Source organism: Apium graveolens, chromosome 1 (genome assembly GCF_009905375.1).
Source record: "Apium graveolens cultivar Ventura chromosome 1, ASM990537v1, whole genome shotgun sequence".
NCBI lineage: Eukaryota > Viridiplantae > Streptophyta > Magnoliopsida > Apiales > Apiaceae > Apium > Apium graveolens.
In genome coordinates this window covers 200,274,207-200,295,131 of record NC_133647.1, presented here as the reverse complement: position 1 = coordinate 200,295,131, position 20,925 = coordinate 200,274,207, and the positions used below count along the sequence as shown (strand labels likewise).

General features: G+C 34.1%; 4 protein-coding genes across 5 annotated transcripts; 3 read left to right on the top strand and 1 right to left on the bottom strand.

Moving 5' to 3' along the window:
• The first annotated feature begins 2,925 nt into the window (after window positions 1–2,925).
• On the top strand, window positions 2,926–7,676 carry LOC141678352 (putative boron transporter 2). The gene is made up of 12 exons (XM_074484647.1): window positions 2,926–3,345; window positions 3,463–3,545; window positions 3,623–3,815; window positions 3,966–4,104; window positions 4,425–4,590; window positions 4,854–5,020; window positions 5,115–5,288; window positions 5,391–5,486; window positions 5,702–5,839; window positions 5,961–6,280; window positions 6,396–6,663; window positions 7,017–7,676. The coding sequence occupies exons 1-12, from the start codon at window positions 3,242–3,244 to the stop codon at window positions 7,296–7,298; spliced, it is 2,130 nt and encodes a 709-aa protein (XP_074340748.1). The 5' UTR covers window positions 2,926–3,241; the 3' UTR covers window positions 7,299–7,676.
• Window positions 7,677–9,442: 1,766 nt separating this feature from the next.
• Window positions 9,443–10,004, bottom strand: LOC141724229 (pectinesterase inhibitor-like). The gene has a single exon (XM_074526290.1). The coding sequence runs from the start codon at window positions 9,975–9,977 to the stop codon at window positions 9,474–9,476; it is 504 nt and encodes a 167-aa protein (XP_074382391.1). The 5' UTR covers window positions 9,978–10,004; the 3' UTR covers window positions 9,443–9,473.
• A 2,154-nt stretch (window positions 10,005–12,158) lies between these two features.
• LOC141678341 (histone-lysine N-methyltransferase ASHR2) lies at window positions 12,159–15,361 on the top strand. Of its 2 annotated transcripts, XR_012557693.1 has the most exons (2): window positions 12,159–13,571; window positions 14,697–15,361. XR_012557693.1 is itself a non-coding variant. In XM_074484635.1 (1 exon), exon 1 carries the CDS (start codon window positions 12,291–12,293, stop codon window positions 13,470–13,472), a length of 1,182 nt encoding a protein of 393 aa, XP_074340736.1. In that variant the 5' UTR covers window positions 12,159–12,290; the 3' UTR covers window positions 13,473–13,659. The 2 variants fall into 2 exon arrangements, 1 of the variants encoding a protein (XP_074340736.1); XM_074484635.1 differs by lacking the exon at window positions 14,697–15,361 and having other exon boundaries at window positions 12,159–13,659.
• A 1,744-nt stretch (window positions 15,362–17,105) lies between these two features.
• LOC141716806 (uncharacterized) lies at window positions 17,106–17,837 on the top strand. The gene has a single exon (XM_074518988.1). It carries the CDS (start codon window positions 17,106–17,108, stop codon window positions 17,835–17,837), a length of 732 nt encoding a protein of 243 aa, XP_074375089.1.
• The last annotated feature ends 3,088 nt before the right edge of the window (window positions 17,838–20,925 follow it).

Below are 20,925 nucleotides of genomic sequence, written 5' to 3'. Positions count from 1 at the left end.
CCCTAGTAGGTATTGGATTAAATAATAAAAACGAATTTATATTATTTAATTAATAACTAAGTCATACTTAATTATTATAGGCAAAAACATTCTTTTTAATTCGAATTTATATTATCTCAATTAAGTATTACTTAATTATAATAAAATTCGAATAATCATCAATTAATTTAAATCCATAATTTAAATTAACTATTCCATTAAGTGCTCTATTTGTGCGACCCTATAGGCTATTATTTAATTGGCAATAATTTTATTCTCTAATAAAATTATAAACAATGAGCGGTATCTAGTAATACATCATTGTTACCCAATTAAACAATAATTAAATCGTGATTAGATAAAACCTTTCGTGATTAATATTTTTCGTGTAATATAATCCCTTTAACCATACATATTATAGATTAAACTCGAGACATGTATTTAGTCATCCTCTTCAATATTTAATCCGGATTTACTTGATCCATGAGTAGATTATCAAGACAAATCATTATTTGAGCATGACCATGCTTTCATAATCTCACTCAATCAAGAGGCCAATAATATCTCTCCTAATTATAGGAGGGTTAAATCCTTTATCTATCATTCATATTTCTCATACGACTCATGATATACCCGATGTCCACTTTAGTACCTACTAGAGTACATTTTAGTACAAGTCTTGTAAACCCGTGCTGCTAGTCTATAAGACATGCACTGGTCCTTAGTTCACAAGTAACAAACAAATCTAATTTTTTCTTGAATTCTCTCAAGATAGAAGCTGGGATCTTATTTTCTTGAGAACCCAGAATTTGTAGTAAGACCAAATTAATTAATATAAATTAAGTGAGTTTTGAAAATACTGTATTTATTGATTATTTCAGTGAACACAATATCTCTGCAAAATCTAAACTATTTTGTCACCTAAAATAATGACACGTGTCATTTGTATTAACAAAGTGTTATTACAGTCGGAGAGAGTTCAAGATCCTAACTGATACATAACTGCACTGATACACAACTGAGTTCGTGTAGGAGTACCTTTGTATTTCGTACATGAGTAAACAGTACCACAATGTTAAATCACATTAAAATTTGGTGTGTGAAACTGAAATCTGGTGACGAAAGAAAAGACAGTCATTACGCGTCTATTTTTTTTCAATTATTCCTGGGCCCTTTCAAAAGATTGATAACAGAGTAATGGGCTGTTGTCTAATCATCATAATTGAATTCTTTTTGAAAATGACAAACACTTTCCTTTGGTAGACCAAAATAAAATCGCCCAGTTTCATCATTCATATTCATGACCCTGTCACACGCTAAAAGTTTCCAAAATTTAGTTTAAAATATGAGTACTACTAGTTACTCCAAATATCTTTCCAAAAAATTTATCAACATATAACTGATTTTAATTTGTGGGCGTATATATTATTATTAGAAAGATTGTCAAATATTAATATGACATATCACATTTGAGAAATTTTTTGGTATAAAAATTTGGGATCTCAAGTATTTTCCTTAAAATATATTATTATATTACAAAGTACAGTTATATAGTATGATTTTCTCGAGTTTTTTCTTAATTATAATGACTCTGCTGTACTATTTTTATTTATTTTTAAAAATTTTAACATGTGTTCCCGAATCTAAGAAAGATTTCTTTTTACTTATTTTTCTTTCTTTTTTAATCATCTCATAATTGAGAAGAAAATTTTGAAAACAAAAATAGAGTAAACTTTTTTTTTTCAAATCTACGATTTTTTGTCTTTCAAAAAAATTATACAGGAATATAAGAAATTAATAATTTCAAATTATAATTAAAAAAATGCTGGAGCACAGTGGAACCAATCGGACTTTCAATCTGATAATAAGTGACTCTTCTCTTCAAAAATCAAAAACCGATGTGATCAGATGAAAACATATCTCGAATTTTTTTCAAAAATACTCCAAATGACATATGTCATTATTTTATTAGTGAGACTCATATTAATGCGGAGAGGTACATTTGATTAATAAGAAAATAATCAATAACATTATAACAATTCCCCTTTTGCATGCGCTTTTGGAAATAAATTTTGGGACCGTAACATTTCTCACAATAAAATGAAATGAATATGAAATGTGAAATCCCATTTATGGACATGCATCACCTTTAGAATTTCTTGTCGGTGTAGAAGTTCGACCTAACAAATACATGAACAAATCTTTTGTCCTTAGCATTTAACATACTGACATGACATTCGACCTATTTGCTAATAATTTGGACATGGCAAATTCAACAATTATTCTCTGCCTACTATTAAACAAACTGTTGGGTTCTAGTCTGCACATGTTTTGTTTACTACAATACATTTCATCTTTTCACATGGCAAGAACAACAATTAATATGATCCAAGCTGGTAGCTCGGCCGGTTGAAATCGGGACTTTATATGCTTATTATCTCAAGATCCCAAATTCAATTATAATAAACGCTCGGATTTAAGTGGAGGATTGAAGAAAAACAATAAATATTGTCACACTCACACAAACCGTAAAAAGGGAAATAATGATAATGCACTCAATTTGCATAGGCTTAGCCAAACTCAAAACCTATATTATGGGTCAAAACTCACAAATAAGCTAGGAAGCTTGTGTTTAGCCAACTCTTCATCTTCTTGAGCTGCTTTAATTTGGCAAGCATTCAATCATTTAACTGTTTGAGGTTGTTTCCTTATATGTTTAACTATCTTTAATGTGCCCTTTATTTGTAAGATTCAACTTTATTTAAAAAAGTGTTAAGATTTTGAATTTTTGAGTTTGTGCTGTTCATGGTCTGTCAGCAAAGTTCCTTTTTTCTTCTCTTAGACCCACATTTTAGTTGTCTTTAGCATTTTGAATCTCCTTTTGTAATACCCTTTATGAGCTTTACTTATTTATAGGCCTTGTTCAGGTAGTCTGTGTATGCATACATTTCTTTTAAATTTTGAAAAATTAAAGATAAAGTTTAATTTTTTTTATGGTTCATCTTTCATAATTGTAAGTTTTGGCTTAGGATTGTGTTTTGTTTGTAAGTTTTGTTTTTTCTGAGTTGAATTAGTCATTGTTGTTTCTATAGATACTGTGATGTGTTGTGAGGCTGTATTAGTTTTTCCTATTGGACTGACATTCTTTCTTGTGTCAAATTTTGATAGGTATTTAGAAGAAAGTTTCAGATTCATGAGATTTTTTGTCATTTAAAAGATATTGTTGCTTACTTGCTTGATTTAGTTGCAACAGATAGGAAATATGGAAGAGAGCTTTGTTCCGTTTCGCGGGATCAAGAATGATATTAAGGGAAGGTTGATGTGCTATAAACAAGATTGGACTAGTGGTTTCATGTCAGGTGTAAGGTATGTTTGCAATATGTATGTTGATCATGAATATTTAGGCTGATCATGAATATTTAGAATTACGAGAAATGATCAATTTCCAACTATCTAGATCTCTTACAAATTTAATATTTTTAGGATTTTGGCTCCTACAACATATATATTTTTTGCTTCAGCAATTCCTGTTATAGCATTTGGTGAACAATTGGAAAGAAGCACAGGTATATTACATTATTCTCATACATTGCGGCATTGGGATTTCTGTTTTTTTTTTTAAAATTGGTGTCTTGGATGACAGATGGGTCACTAACCGCAGTGCAAACTTTAGCATCTACTGCAATTTGTGGTATTATACACTCGATAATGGGAGGTCAGCCTTTGCTTATACTTGGGGTTGCTGAACCTACTGTACTTATGTACGCATTCTTGTACAACTTTGCAAAAGATAGACCAGAGTTGGGACCAAAGTTGTTCCTAGCTTGGACTGGATGGTATACTCTTCTTGCTTTCAGTGTTGAATGATACTGCACATTTGCACCTCTATAAGTATTTTGTCGATAAGTGAAATTTTAGTTTAATATCGTTCAAATTTCTGATATGGTAATGTGCCTGCTTATAATTTTTGGACGGTGGTTCTGCAGGGTATGTGTTTGGACTGCAATTTTGTTGTTCCTTTTGGCTATTTTAGGAGCTTGTTCAATCATCAATAGGTTCACTCGGCTTGCTGGGGAATTGTTTGGACTGCTTATTGCAATGCTTTTCATGCAGGAAGCTATAAGAGTAAGTGGGCACTCTTGGTAGTTGTGTTCATTAGTTAGTATTGAGATTCAAAATATAAAGCTAAAATATTATGGCATTATCCTGCAACAAAATTTTTGGGAGACTTAAAATGTCCATGTCTTGATTGGAGGCACCAGTAGTTTTGACTATTACCAATAGAAGTGAATTAAATAAGTTCGATTTCTTTGATTATACACTCAGAAACCCCAAGTACTGGTGCAAATTATAAATTAAGAACCTAGTTTCTTTACTGATTGTCTTCCTGATTATATTGTTTGCAAGCATTTCTATGTGAAATCTGAATTACTAGTTGGATATAGGGACTTATCGATGAATTTCATGTACCAAATGGAGAAAATCGTCAATTGACAGAATTTTTACCATCATGGAGGTTTGCAAATGGGATATTTGCCCTGGTCATGTCCTTTGGCCTCCTGCTCACTGCTTTGAAAAGTCGAAAAGCAAGATCTTGGCGATATGGCTCGGGTAAGCATGCTTGTTATAATTTTAGATACTAATGGACTGTATAAAACTTCGGCAACTTCTTTTTAGAGAAAATATTCTGATCATGATTATAATGTACAGCCTCAGCAGCAGTTAGACTTGGTATTGTATGATACTGGTATTGCCCTCTGGAAAAAAAACACTAGTTGCAAAATTTCTTTTGGTAGCTTAAACCTTTGTGCTTGAAATCGGGTATCATGTTTCCCCACTATTCTGGACATGATCCGTGTTCTCTCATTTTACAGGTTGGCTTCGGGGCCTTATAGCAGATTATGGTGTCCCATTGTTGGTGGTTGTCTGGACAGCTGTCTCTTATATACCATCTGGGAATGTCCCAAAAGGAATTCCAAGGCGGCTCCTCAGCCCAAATCCATGGTCCCCCGGTGCATACGACAACTGGACAGTCGTTAAGGCATGTGTTCTTTGACACAAAAGCAATTCATTGGGCTCTTTCCCTTTATTAAAATGACTCAATTATATATATGCATGTGATTTCTAACTTCCAGGATATGATGCAAGTACCCATCCTTTACATAATTGGAGCTTTTGTTCCAGCCACAATGATTGCAGTTCTGTATTATTTTGACCACAGTGTAGCATCTCAACTTGCTCAACAGAGCGAATTTAACTTGCGAAAGCCTACTTCATTTCATTACGATTTATTTTTATTAGGATTCATGGTATGGGGATGACTCCTTCTAATACACTAAGAATTCAGTTGTTTTCAGCCACTTAAAGTAACCTCCACTCTAGTTCATAATGACTTTGTTATAATGTGAAAGGTCATATTGTGTGGTCTCACTGGAATCCCCCCATCAAACGGTGTCATTCCACAATCGCCAATGCATACCAAAAGTTTGGCTACCCTTAAGCATCAGGTTTGCAAATACCACACTTCTCCTCATGCCGCCTGTTTATTATTAAAATTTTAAACTAAAGATGAATATCACTCCTGTCTCTATTAGCCAGGACACATTCAACTTTTTTTTTTCTTTTTTGGCATTGTTTCACAAGAGTATACTTTTATCTTATCACATTCATATTCACAGAGCTCAACATATTCATTGCTACTTTTCCATCTTTTTGCTTGCAGATTCTCCGTAGTCGATTGGTAACAACAGCACGCGAATGTTTAGGCAAGAATAGTAGCTTGGTTCAAGTTTATGGAAAATTACAAGAAGCCTATGAAGGGATGCAGAGTCCAGTGCATAACCAAGAGCCATCAGCTAGAGTACGGTGCTTCCAGGATTTCCATTTAACATAGTCTAAGTTTTCTTCATCTTTCCCTTCCTGATCTTCACAACATACTTGTACAGTTAGTGAATATTTACTAAACTTTATTCTTGGAACAGAGATTAAATGAATTGAAGGAATCAACTATAAAATCAGCTTCAAGCATGGGAAACATTAGTGCTCCAGTTGACGAGTCAGTATTTGATGTTGAGAAAGAGATTGATGATTTAATACCTGTGGAAGTGAAAGAACAGAGGGTCAGTAACTTACTGCAATCTTTAATGGTGGGAGGATGTGTTGCAGCCATGCCTCTGCTTAAAAAGATTCCAACATCCGTACTCTGGGGATACTTTGCATATATGGCTGTTGAAAGCTTACCAGGAAACCAGTTTTGGGAGCGCATCTTGCTGCTATTCACAGCTCCAACTCGAAGATACAAGTAGCTACTTTCCGATCAACATTCTTATTAATTCAGTTATTTTTTTTCATAAAATTGATCTTCAACAACTAACTAATAGGCATCTATTTTTTGCTTTGGTAATTATATTTAACAGAATACTGGAGGACAACCATGCAACTTTTGTGGAAACTGTACCTTTCAAGACAATTGCTTATTTCACAATATTCCAGTCAGCTTATTTATTAATCTGTTTTGGGATTACCTGGATTCCTCTTGCTGGGGTTTTGTTCCCTTTAATAATCATGCTTCTGGTTCCTATTCGACAATACATTTTACCCAAGTTTTTCAAAGAGGAACACCTTCAGGATTTAGACGCAGCAGAGTATGAAGAGGCATCTGCTTTACCATACAACCTTGCTATGGTAAGCTGCATTCTCTCACTGATATAAATATTCTACTTAAATTTTTTATAGCTTTTTTTGGACAAGTAATCCTCAATTACTCTTTCTGCATATACTCATGAAAAATATATTTTTTCATTTGATTTTTTTTATTGCTGAATGTAAACTAATTTAACGGTGGAGGTTTAAAATGTCCGTTAGTTCATAACAAAATTCAGTAAAAATGCGACAGGGTGTAGAAAGAAAGGGATAACCAGAAAGTCATCTAACTAGTCCTATTTTATCCGCTATATATTATGTAGTTGGCGGTTCTGTCATTCTACGAACCAGCTACATTCTTATCTCATTCATTTTATTTTGATGCCCTACTGCAGGACACGGAGATGGGTTCCAGTGCTTCATTTGCAGATGAGAGGGAGATATTTGATGGGGTGATTACCAGAAGCCGAGGAGAGATAAGACGTATGTGCAGTGTGAATCTAAAAGGATGCAGCGAAAAACCAAAGAAAAGTTTCATGAAGAGTTTCTCTGATCTAGGATACAATCCTCGAGTAAGTGAAATGAGAGGGGACTTGAGTCCTCGGTTGAGAGGAAGACAGCCATTTAGTCCCAGGACAACTGAAGGAAGACCTTCACTTTTAGGAAAACATACTTGATAGTCTGGAAAAGATTACGTCTTTGCCAAAATTCGAATCATTGCTACCAGAAAATTGTTCTAGCAGATAGTTTGATGATTTTGCAAGTAGTACACATTGAACGGTATGTCCTCTGCCTCTACGACATCCTGCAATCCGCGGATTCTGCTGCCTATATGAACTCCATGATTAGAGTGTCAGCTCCATCCTTATTTATAGACACTGTAGAAGTTGTGTTTAGCAATATTTAGTAAATATATCCTCCACAATATCTGTATCCTTGTAGCATATGACATAAGAAGATCCGCAGTTAATATGATAGAAGTAGAAGTATGAGTTCTTTGGCTTTTGAGTTGGATCATCAGATTCCAGAATGAGCATGTTATTTTCGGCTTGTGTGTATACATATTTCAACCGATGATTTACCATATATTCACAGGAGACGGTCTGCCCTCCATATAGTTATTTTTTTAATCACAATCGTGAGATAGTTGATTCTGATCAACCTTTGTTATATAAGGACTTCCCGGCAAACCGTGATGAGACCCTCCCCATATTCATACCGCCACCGGTCATGTGTTCATAAAATGAATGCCTCATTTAAGTATATCTGAATCATGAATTATCCATCAAACTTATAAAATCTCATCAAATTTATGATATGGTCAGAGCAAAATCACTACCAATATTTCAAGAATCTCGAAGAACTCAAAAGTTTTCGTGTCACACGAATAATTGATAATTTGATCAGTTTTTTTGAAAATAGCTTGAAATCTCTCATAAAACATATACTCCGGAGAATTAAAATTTGTCATTTATGTTGTCAAGTCATTTGAGAAATATTTTAAAAATTAATTTGTGATACCTATTACTACTCAAACAAATAGAATTGCAGCACAATTTTACACAACAATAATTTGTGAACATAATTTAAGAAAGTATTCCCTCTATTCCTTTTTAATTCCTTTTTAATTGTCAGTAAAAAATACATATATTAAGAAATATATGTAAGGGACGGAAAAAAACATATTTAAGGGATGGAAAAAAGTTAATAAAATACATTAAAATGAGAAATGTAACAACAATTTAGAAAAACATTTTTTTTTACAAATGTGACAACTATTTTAGGGACGGAAAGAATAATAATTTTGAAAATAAACACAATTAAGGAACAAAAGACTAGGCTTTAGAATGAAATCTTTTAATAAAATCTTCGTATCAAATTATCTTCCAGATCTGCATTAATGCTCATATCGCCATCTTTATCCTGATTTGGATCACTAAGATCACATGGTTCTTTACATCGTACATTATAGTAATATTTTTTCGAACAATAATCTTCTTATTTCTAATTCTTATTGAGAAATTCTAGAGTTGAGAAATTTTAGAGACATTCTCGAAAACGTTCCCAAATGGCAGAGTTGTAATAATGTTATTGATTATTTTTATTAATTAAATGAACAACTCATATATTAGCATATCAAACCAAACCAAACATAACCAGTATACCCGCTTAAAATAGGGTCTGGAGAGGATAAGATGTACGCAGTTTTCTCCTCATTCCGAAGAATGAAGAAATTATTTCCTGAAAGATCCCCAACTTGTGTGTGCATGTCAAAAATACGTAAAAAGTAAAAAAAAAAATATAACATATACGTAACAATCAATATTCACATCAAACAAACAAAAAATCTAATCACTTAAATTCAAAAAAAGTCGAAACGAAACTTAACCCATGATATAATTCACATGGACTTACCTAATTATTTGTTGCTTGTTTGTTGATCGCCCGTAAGTTGCAACCAATCAGGTAAGAAATTTGAAAATCCACTTCGAAATGGGTAATGATGAACAAATACATATATGTATGTGATCGATAAATACAAACTCCTATATTAACATGAATTCCATAAATGATTATTTGGGAGCGTTTTTGGGATAATTTTCGGCTCATTTTTATTATAACCTTCTGGATTGTTTTTGTTCCACACACGTGATGACATGTTTCAATCTTCACGCTGACATAAATTAAATTTGTTAACTAATTTTGACCCTAAAATACGATTAATTGCTTAACTGAGACATGATAATTTATTAACAGCATATTGTGCAGAGACCAGGTGAAGAGACATTTTGAAATTCACAAATATTAAAAACTATAATTTTTATGGCCTTGCATATTAAAATTTAGAGGGACTAATTAAGATTGGAAACAGCCAAAACAATATCAATATAATCTGCATTTTCTTGATTCGCTGCTTTAAGTTGCGGTGCAACATTTGGTCCATCATCTGAACAAGTATCAACATCAGTATCAGCTGCAGAGGCCTTAATATTCGCAGTTCCGAAATCATTTTTACCAAACGCTGCCTTGCTCTCCTGAAGATCATCCAATGCATCACCATACTCTTCCAGGCATGTCTTGTACTGATCCTTCGTCCTCGGATCACTCGCTTTTTGCGCAAGCGTTTTTACGAGATTTAACGCATTTTGCGCTTTTGCGAGTGCTACATTTGTCGAGATTTGACCCAGGCCGCCACGATCAGCTGTCACCGAGTTTAGAACTTGGTGACAGAGAGCGTGGTTGCGCGCTTTGGCGCAAATGGAATTAATTAAGGCTTGATCAGCCGATGCGATGGTGATTAGTGACGCTGCAGCAAAGATTAGAGGTAGCCACTTGAAACTATAAAAAAAGGCCATTTTTATCGCTTTTGTGAAAAAATTATTGTGTTTATGAGTTTATGTGTTTAGAACAGCACGAGTAGCATCATTTATATAGCAGATCACAGGGGAAAAAAAAATTATATATATATATATAAATTAATTCCCAAATTTACTCACGAAACGCTTCCTAAATGTGTCAATTTATTACATTTTCATATAAATAAATTGGATCTCGCGTATCAGTTAGTTGTGTGATATTAGGTGGCCTTAATTTATGTCGTAAGTTACAAATACATTTATGAGAATTTATATACTCCATAAATAAAAGTTAGTGTAATTATGATTTATTTGTCTTTAAACTATGGTTAATGCAGGGGAGATCCGGGAGAAGATTAGAGTGGAGATATTAACATTAATGCAGGGGCAAATCTGGAAGAAGATTATATGCAAATCCTCAGGATTAAGAAGCCTAATTATTTTGGTTGGTGGATTATGTTTATTTCCAAAATTATTTGCATTTTTATATATTTTTTCTAATTAAATTATTGTTGTTCGGGAAGATTGTGATGTAATTTGATATGAAAAATGCTAAAAACTCTTAATATTGTTATAAAAAAAAATTGGAAATATTTTATAAATGATAACTTTCCTCAAAATAATATAAGATTTCGCGTGCAGTTATATACGCACACGAATTAAATTACGACAGGTGTAATGTCCCCTCATTTTATACTCATTCTAGCAGTACTCATTTGATATTTTCTCATTCAAGATTCTTGAAATATTGTTAGTGTGATTCTGGATGTCTAATGATTGGATTTTAACTTGCAAGGCTGGAAGTTTCACATTTGTTTTGCTTTTAGTTTTGATATTTGGTAGGGATGAAATATTCAAAATATTTCACTTCTAACGCGTAGTATTATATGAAAAGAGTAGTGTTAAATACCCTAAATATATTCCCAAAAAATTTATGAAGTGACAATACGTGACTGATTTTAATTCGTGGGCGCATATAAATGCACGCGGGGTCTCTTATTATTATTAGGAAGGTTGTCAAATATTCATATGACATATCAGATTTGACGAATTTTTTGGTGTAAAAATTTCGGGTCTATAGCATTTTTCATAAGAAAAATATAATTTGGGACCCGAACAATTTGGGTTCAAGTCGGTTTTTACAAATTTTAAATTCAATTCAAATATTTTCAGTTTTAGAATTATAATTAAAATTAAAATTCATATTAAATAACTTAATATCCAAATGTAAATCCATCCGGGAGAGGGTCAGGAGTTTCTTCGAGTATCCAAAATTGAAAATAATCGTCTCCTGTAAATTCACATCAATTAACTTTTAACAACACTAACGTCTAGTAATGAGGCTCTTTTCGCACAATTTTGGATTAAAATATTGAGAATTTATCAAAAGTACTGGATTTTTGAAGTTTTTTTGCGATTTTACTATAATCTAATTTTTTTTACAAAAATACGGAATAAACGAAAATCAACCAAAATCAACCAGATATGCAACTAGTTGAATAAAGTTTTTTTGGTTGATTTGAGGTTGCATAAACTCTTCAAAGGTTGCATGCAGTTGATTTCAGTTGCCAAAAAATCGTATTTTTACAAATTTTTTTGAAAAATAGTATTTTTGCAAATTAGAAAGTATTTTTGCAATTTTTTTTAAAAAATGACAATACTTTTACAAAAATAGTTTTAGACTCGGGTATTTTTCAAAAAAACCCTAAAATATTCAATACCACACTTGTCGAGAATAAATTTCAAACCATAACCATGCTTCTGTTATTGGGCTTAAAAGGGTTTTCTTTGCATTTTTGTTTACCACAATAACATTTTAGTTGCTAAAACATGTATAACACTTCATTAAAATATTTAAACCAATATTTTACAAATAAATACTTAAAATTTATCTTTACGTATATGTGATAACCTTTTGAAGAATACATGGTCCTGCCATGGTTTAAAATTCTATTAATCCTGTAAAAATATATATACAATTTTAATTAAATTTAAATAACTATAAAATATATATTAATTTACACATACCTCCTGAAATTAATCAAGATTCTAAATTAAATATATTTAATTTATTAAATTAATACTAAACCAATATCAATATCGATTAATTCCGATTACCGAGTTTATGGACGACCAGCTATGCTTATAAAATTTCAGTTTTAAACAGTGAAAATTTGGTGGTTATTTGGGCCTGGAAGCCTTCGGACCAACTGAACCAGTTTTCACTTCCAGTTTAGAAATAATCCACCTCGCCCAAACCCTAATAAAACCCTAGTTAAACCCTAATTTCACCCCCTCAATTCCACCGGAAAAATGACGCCGGCGATCACAATAACGGAAATTCAAGGCCGAGGAAGATCACTAATCTCCACTCGTCAACTCAAATCCGGCGAAATCATCCTCAAAGACTCCCCAATTCTCCTCTACTCCGCCAGCTCTTTCGTGTCGAAGACGCCTCATTTTTTCTGCTCTAATTGCTTCAAATCCATCAATTCTCAATCTCCATCACTTGTTTCCTGTCAATCTTGCTCATCTTCCGGTCTCTCTACTCTCTTTTGTAGCCCGGAATGTTATGCAACTGCCAAACAGTGTTTTCATTCCCCGTGGGCTTGCGAAGCGTTGAGGCGCTTCGTAAGCCCGGTTTTAAGTTGCTATCCGGATAATGTAGAGGTTCATTTACAAGTTAGGTTTTTAGTTGCTGCATTGTGTTTAGGGATTGTGTCTCCCGAGGGTTTTCGGGTTTTAATGTCGTTGCAAGGGGATGGGAAGGATAGTGATGAGGCTCGGTTTATTTATTCGGTGATCAAGGATGTTAGGGTTCCGGTTGAGGGGTTTGTGGTTTCTTTGGAGATTGTAGTGGCATTGTTGGATAAGGATAAGTTGAATGCGTTTGGATTGATGGAACCGTTTGAGGAGGGTAAGGAGAGGGCGGTTAGGGCGTATGGGATTTATCCGAATGCTTCGTTTTTTAATCATGATTGTCTTCCGAATGCGTGTAGGTTTGAGTATGTTGATAAGAATAGTGGTGGGGATAATACGGATATGGTTATTAGGATGATTCATGATGTTCCGTCTGGGAGGGAGATTTGTTTGAGTTATTTTCCGGTTAATTTTAAGTTTGGAGATAGGCAGAAGAGGTTGTTGGAGGATTATGGGTTTAAGTGTGAGTGTGATCGGTGTAGGGTTGAGGCGAATTGGTCGGATGATGAGGAGGATGGTGATGGCGGCGGTGACAATGAAGGCATGGAGGAAGAGGAAGAGGAAAAGGAGGAGGAGTGGAATGACGATGAGCAAATGGTGGAAGATGGCATGGCGGAAGAAGAGGGTACCGATCAGAATAATGATTTTCCACATGCGTATTTCTTTGTTAAGTACATGTGTAATAGAAACGGTTGTGGGGGTACATTGGCTCCCCTGCCTCCCCGGTCTCTGTCGGATTCATCTTCAGATTTGATGGAGTGCAATGTTTGTGGGAACTTAACTAAAGACTCCTAAGAAGGTGATTAATGAAATCTGATAATTGAAGGACCGGAGGCGGAGGATGTGAAGCAGTGTTTCCTCTCCAACTGTAGCTGATATCTCAAGATGTTTGAGGTACAATTTTCTTTGGTGCTTAGAGCACATCTTTGTAGAATGGTCATTCATTATTGTTTAATTTTAATCTGTGTGTGTATTATGAATTGATCTGTGTGGATTTGGTAAGTAGGTGTAGTTTTAAGGTAAAACTGTAAAAGAATTAAACAATATCCCAAATATATTATTTGGGAGCTGCAAATAATGTGTTGGTATCTGTTGAACTGGCAATGAACTGCAGCAAATAGGATCAATACTTATAGTTATAATTGCTGCATTCATATAACAGATTCTAGAGTGATATTATGTTGTTTTATGAGTTTTTGGTTTTCGATGGTAGTATATGTACCCACAATAACGTCAGAGTTGATATGTGCCATCTTTCTAAGCTCTACAAAGCAGGCTCTACACTTTTTCATTTGCCTTATTTGGAAAATGATACAAAATGCGTATGAGAAAAGACTGCATCTTGTTTCTTTTGTACCTTAAGTAGTTCTATGTTGTGCTTTGAATCATCATTGAACTTGTTGACTTTCCCGGGTTTCTCTCTATTGGGGTCAATATTGCACATGTTTTGTGATATAGGCTTATAGCATTCATATTAACCAGTACAATATTAACCAGTACAAGGATCTAAAGTTTAACTTTTGTAGTTAATAATATGATTAGTGCAATTATAAGGATACAAGGATGCAAGTGCTGAGTTCCATCAGGGTGCATATAGTCAATTGAGTTGATACAGATTGAAAATGGAAGTCCTTATTTAAAGTCGACAAATATTGAAAAATTATAGTCCTCTGGTTGTCTTGCTTTCGCCTGCAGATGCAGTTCCAGGGATTCCCAGTAATAGAATAACCACTCTCACTTCTCTGAACTTAAAAGTTAGTGAACTGTTTCTCTTTAAAAGTAAATACAGATATCGCTAGTTATGTCTCCAAATTCCAACGATTGTACATTTTCTTTTAGGAACTTCTCTCTGTTTCCCATCAAATTGCAGACTACTCGGTGCTTATATTTGTTATTGTTCCTGTGATTTTTTAAATAAAAAAGGCAATTTTTTCCCCACCGCTTGCTCGGCTATTTGAGATCCATGTTGTTGCTTGGGATCATTCAGATTCAGTCATTGTCTTCATAATTATTCTGTAGATATGGTTATTGCTGGTGCCAAGGAAATGAGGGATGGTGAACAATAATAGTCGAACACTTGCTTTGTTATACGTCTACAAACTGGATTAACTCTCATCATCCTGATGACGATATTATTACAGCAAATCTTAACATAATTGCAGCTGTCTGTAATCACAAGATGTTGGAAGAAATCCAACCATAGTTTTGACAGAGTACACAGATGGTAACATCCTGAGTGACAAACATATCAAATTAACAGAACGTGCAAGACAATGGTTAGTGCCCTCCATTAAGCTCAGAGATGAACAGCAGTGGGTTTGTAATGAACAACAACAAATTTCTCGAGTTTAGGGAGTAAAATATTTGCGAACTCAACATGGGCAGGATGTGCCATATATTCCGCAATACCTTCTGGGCTATCGAAAGTCGACTCAAAAACATGGGTGAAACCTTGGTGCAAGTTCTCCTTTATGCATCACTTCAGATGCTCCCCTCGTAGTGATATGTAAGAAATATAAGCCCTGGAACTTTGTAATGATTTTCAAAATAGATCCTCACAGTAAATTAGGAAGTTCGAATAACTCAGACAATTGTCCAACAAAAAGAGCACATACAGGCAATTTTTTGTATACGAGTAGCCATTGAAACAAGTAGTTTAGTCAGCTGTCTGTGTGTGTGGGAAGAAGATGAATCACTGGTGTCTATTAAAGATACAAATGCTTAATTCAGTTGTACAACTTTATTTTTAATGATAATATGTTAGAGAAAATATCTCCATTTGCTCCAAGAGGGGAATTAGATTATGAGCGTGTTTGGCTTATAAGCAACAACTTTTTGACGAGTGTTTGTCGATCCAACTTATAAGTTGAATTTACAACTTATAAGGCGATAAGTTTAATGTTAGTATCGACGTACTTTTTTTCAATTTTTTTTTGATTTTATTGTTTTTTTTATCAATTTTAGTTTTAAAATATATTTTTTAAATGTTAATCTAACTTAAAAAATAAGAATTAAGAAAATTATATTTAAAATTATTTATTTTAGTTCATTTAAATAAAAAAATCCGATTTATAAGTTAAATAATCCAAACACTTATATAACTTATAAGCATTTAACAACTCATCATTTGTGAGTCAGTTATTCGATTAAAACCATAAGTTACTTATTTTAAGATTTCTCAAACGGACACTGTAACGGCTTCGGATTGTAACTTCTTAATCGTTGTGACATGTGATTAAATTAATCGATCATCTACCGGTTTATTATTGGATACGTACTGAAGAACAGAGGAAACTCCTCTTTGTAGCTGGTTCAGAAAGCAACGATATTGGACAGAGTCTGATTCCACCTTAGACGTCCCTGAAAACTATTTTAGTTCTTCATTCTTGTAGTCATATTACTAAGCTTATTACAAAAACTCGAACAATTTGTCCAATATTTGCGTAAATATCAATTTAACTACTCGGTACACCTTTACAGACAGAGTTACTCGAACAAATTGTCCAAAGTTACATTTCATGATAATACACTGCTAATAGAACATAAGATTTTCAATGGCAGATAAGTTATACATTGACAATGGGCTATCCAAACTGGGTAACAAAATTACTTATAAATTTTCGAAACAACAAATTTTCGAGACAAGTCAAACAGAACTTAATAGGCATCAGATCACAGTGCTACTAATACTAATAGTCTAACAGTACCTAGTATTTGATCAGTCAACAATCAGTAAAGATCAAGTAAAATGTCAAATTTACCACATGTCAAATTTATCACAATTTCAAGTCCTACAACTCGAAAAAATGTGTAATATATCAAATTAATAAGTACATATATTAAAAAACAATCAAATTAAATTAATAAAATAAAAAAATAAATATAAATCTGGGAAATATATAAATTGCATAGTAATAAAATTAGCAGTGAAAAGATTGCATGGAAGGAACAAGAGTGAGAAGATTGGCAAAAGACTTGATAAGACTATCTATTTCTTGAGGAGTCGTCTCTTTTTTAAATTTTGCTAGCAGTATGTAAAGAGAAGAAGGCTGTTAACTGTCAAGGGCAATGTAGACGTTTTATGTTTGTAACTAAGGGTAGTTAAGACATTTCAATGTAATAGCTGGTTAGAAAGTTTGTTACAGAGTTTGCTAGCTGGCTGTTTCTATATTAGTTCAATCTGTACTCATTAACAGTAACTTGGGAGTGACTCTGAGATCTGAATAGAAAACTTGTTGATTGAACAATCAATTGCTTTGCATTTCTTTATGGTATCAGAGCTGTGATTGATTGTTCTTAAGATCAAAAGCTTTCACAACACAGATCTGTGTCATAGTTCATGAAAGTTTGACGATTGTGTAATCAATAAATGATTGTTGATTGAATCACAAATTGAGTGAGATTTCACAAATTCTGGTGATCACAGATATGGCGTCGGGAAGCAGATTCTCGTTTGTAGATATGCAAAATCCGTTGTTTCTTCATCCGAGTGATGGACCGAACTCCATTAATGTCACGAAGCTTCAAGGTTCTGGTGATTATCGAGCGTGGAGACGATCTATGGAAATTCAGCTTGCATCGAAGCGAAAATTAGGCTTTGTTCAGGGAACAGAGGTTCGAAGCTTGACAGATGCAACAGAAGCAATCCAGTGGGAGACTTGCAATAATATGGTAATTTCTTGGTTACATAACAATATCTCCGATTCAATCAAGAAATCAATACTGTTTGTTAATTCTGCAAGTGAAATCTGGAAAGTGCTTGAAAAACGTTTTCAATTGAACAATGGATCTCGTAAATACAAGCTTGCTAGGGATTTATTTCACATTAAACAAGATCACAGATCATTAGTTGAATATTACACTGAAATAAGCACTGTGTGGGAAGAATTGGAAGCTATGAACACTATGCCTGTTTTAACTAACATTACACCAGAAGTAGCTGCGTTTGTTAAGGCATTAGACACTCAGAAACAAGAAGCTAGGTTATTTCAGTTTCTAAATGGTCTGGATGAAGATTCTAATGCTCAACGAAGTCAGATTCTGATGATGCCTGTGTTACCTAGTGTAGAAATGGCTTGTTCTGCTATTCAGCAAGAAGAGTCTCAGCTTGATAATTCACATATGTTCAAACCTGAAATAGCAGTTATGTACTCTAGATGACCTACTTATAATAACACTAAGATTGGTGAGTGCTCAGAGTGTGGTAAGCGAGGTCATTCTAAGGAAAGGTGTTGGAGTATTATTGGATATCCAAAGTGGTATAATAAGAATAAACCTGCACAATCTCAGAAATTTGCTAAGAATAACTTGCAGTATGGTGTCAAGATGGCACACAATGTGCAAGCTGCTGTGTGTGATTCTAATTCTGAAGATTTAAGAATTTCTGCCAAGCAACTTGAACAGCTCCTGAAAATGTTACCATCTATTCAGATCTCAAATCAGTCTAGTTCATCTAATGCATTAGATATGTCTGAAGAGGATAGTCCTTTCTCTGGAATGGTATATTGCAATACTGTACAAATGGATACAAGAGAGTGGATTGTGGACTCTGGAGCCACAGATCACATGACAAATTCTCTGACTATACTTAGTAATGTGATGCTAGCTCCATCACAATGTATTATCAAACTACCTACTGGTGCTGTGGCAATTATAACTCACATTGGTGAAGTCTTGTTGAAGAATGGTTTGGTGCTGAAAGGTGTTCTGTATGTTCCTACATTCAATCATAATTTACTGTCCATACACAAGTTAGCTCAAGATAATGATTGTGAAATTCAGTTTTCTCCAGACAAGTGTGTCATTAAATCTGGTAAAACTGGGGACATCAGAGGCATTGGAAAATTAAGAAATGGGCTGTATTTTCTAGAAGATACTGATGATCATGCTCAGTCTATGGCAGTGAATAGTTCAAGTAAGGTGCCTGATAGTGTTCTCTGGCACAATAGGCTTGGTCATGCTCCATTGACCAAACTTGCTACTATTCCACAGATTAGGTCAGCTATAACTGTCTCACAATTACCTGAATGTGTTACTTGTCCACTTGCTAGATTCACAAAGTTGCCATTGTCTTTAAGCACCTCACATGCTAAAATATCTTTTGAATTGATACATGCTGATACCTGGGGTCCCTATAAAATCTCAACTAGACAGAAGTATAAATATTTCTTGACACTGGTGGATGATCATAGCAGAATAATTTGGGTTTATTTGCTACAGTTTAAATCTGATTTTTTGATTACTTTCAAGAGTTTCTGTCAATATGCAAATAACCATTTCAACTTGACTGTGAAAATATTGAGAACAGACAATGCTTTGGAGTTTCAAGATAAGAATTGTCAATTGTTCTATGCTGCTACTGGGATTGTACATCAAACTACTTGTGTTTACAAACCACAACAAAATGCTCGTGTAGAAAGAAGGCACAGATATATCTTAGAAATGTCAAGAGCTCTAAAGTTTCAGTCTGGATTGGATGTTAAGTACTGGGGTGACTGTGTACTCACTTCTGTTTATATTATCAATAGTCTACCTTCTTCAGTGCATGCAACACAGTCTCCCTATGAATGTCTAAACAAAAGGCCACCAGCTTATGAGGATCTTAGAGCATTTGGATGTTTGGCTTATGCATCTAATACTGGATCTTCAACAGACAAATTTGCAGCAAGGGGTATACCTTCTGTTTTCATTGGTTATCCACCTAATGTCAAAGGCTACAGGTTACTCAGTCTTCTTGATAACACTGTTTTCATTTCAAGAGATGTGATTTTTAAGGAACATATTTTTCCTTTCAATGTTAACTCAAAGATAGCTGTTCCATATATGTCTCCTTTGTCTGTGATCATGCCTGATACTAACATGTCAAAGGGATCTTGTAATGATGATCTTGACTTGTTTTACCCCATGTATCATACAACATCTTTTACTACTGATGAGGACAATTCTAATAACACAAGATCTGATAACATAGGGTCTGATTTAGTTGACAATGTTCCACTGAGACATTCAACCAGAATCAGAAAACCACCTCAATGGCTTCAAAAATATCAATCTTCTGTAGTTGCAACTGCTAATTCAGCTATTGCAGTAATTGATCAAGTCATAAATGGAAATTTTTCTTGTTTTCTTGTTGCTCTGGAAACTAACTCAGATCCGGTTAGCTTTCAACAAACAGTAAAATAACACCATTGGGTAGATGCAATGAATACTGAATTGGAAGCTTTAGAAAGAAATGGTACCTGGGTTATTACAGATTTACCTCCAGGAAAACAGGCCATTGGATGCAAGTGGTTATACAAAACCAAGTTTAAGGCTGATGGTTTTGTAGATAGATTTAAAAGCAGACTTGTAATTCTAGGTTGCAAGCAGATCTTTGGAGTGGATCATGGAGAGACTTTTGCCCCTGTTGCCAAAATGGCTACTGTCAGGACTTTATTATCAGTTGCTGCTATTCAAGGCTGGAATGTTATTCAAATGGATGTGACTAATGCTTTTTTACATGGTGATTTTTCTGAGGAGGTTTATATGGAGTTTCCTCAAGGTTATACAGGGTTTGGTTCAAGAATAGGCTATGCATCTCAGGGGGAGCAGTCTGTGACAAGGATGCAAGTGTCCTTCTAAAACACTAGTTTGTAAACTCATTAAAAGTCTGTATGGACTCAAACAGGCTCCAAGATGCTGGTTCAACAAATTGTCAGTCACATTAAAGGAGGATGCTTATGAACAATCAAGAGCTGATTATAGCCTATTCACCAAGGATTGGGAGAAGTTAAATATTTTCTGGGTTTGGAGGTAAGTAGATCAGAAGCTGGATTTTTTGTCTCACAGAAGAAGTATGTACTTGATCTATTAAAGGAATATCACATTGGAACAGCAGTAAGTAAAATTCCTATGGAAACTCATAGTAAACTGCTGCCAAATAAAGGTGAACCTCTTCAGAATCCTCAACCTTATCAAAGGTTACTTGGTAAGCTGATCTATCTAACAGTGACAAGACCAGAGATAGTATTTATTGTTCATATACTTGCTCAGTTTATGCAAAAGCCTACATCTGATCATATGCAAGCTGCAAAGAAACTTCTGAAATATCTAGCCTTCAATCCTAGTCAGGGCATTCTACTAGCAAGTGCATCAGCAGCTCGCTTGACAGCTTACTGTGACTCAGATTGGGTTAGTTGCAGTTTTTCTAGAAGATCTACATCAGGTTACTGCATTATGCTGGGAAAATCTCCAATTTTCTGGAAAACAA

Excerpts from the sequence above, each read along its gene's own strand:
- LOC141678341 (XM_074484635.1), top strand. The coding sequence starts at position 12,291 with ATGACGCCGGCGATCACAATAACGGAAATTCAAGGCCGAGGAAGATCA.
- LOC141724229 (XM_074526290.1), bottom strand. The coding sequence starts at position 9,977 with ATGGCCTTTTTTTATAGTTTCAAGTGGCTACCTCTAATCTTTGCTGCA.
- LOC141716806 (XM_074518988.1), top strand. The coding sequence starts at position 17,106 with ATGGCGTCGGGAAGCAGATTCTCGTTTGTAGATATGCAAAATCCGTTG.
- LOC141678352 (XM_074484647.1), top strand. The coding sequence starts at position 3,242 with ATGGAAGAGAGCTTTGTTCCGTTTCGCGGGATCAAGAATGATATTAAG. Across the intron at positions 3,816-3,965 it reads TTCCTAGCTTGGACTGGATG|GGTATGTGTTTGGACTGCAA; the intron begins GTATACTCTTCT and ends GTGGTTCTGCAG. Across the intron at positions 4,105-4,424 it reads TCATGCAGGAAGCTATAAGA|GGACTTATCGATGAATTTCA; the intron begins GTAAGTGGGCAC and ends AGTTGGATATAG.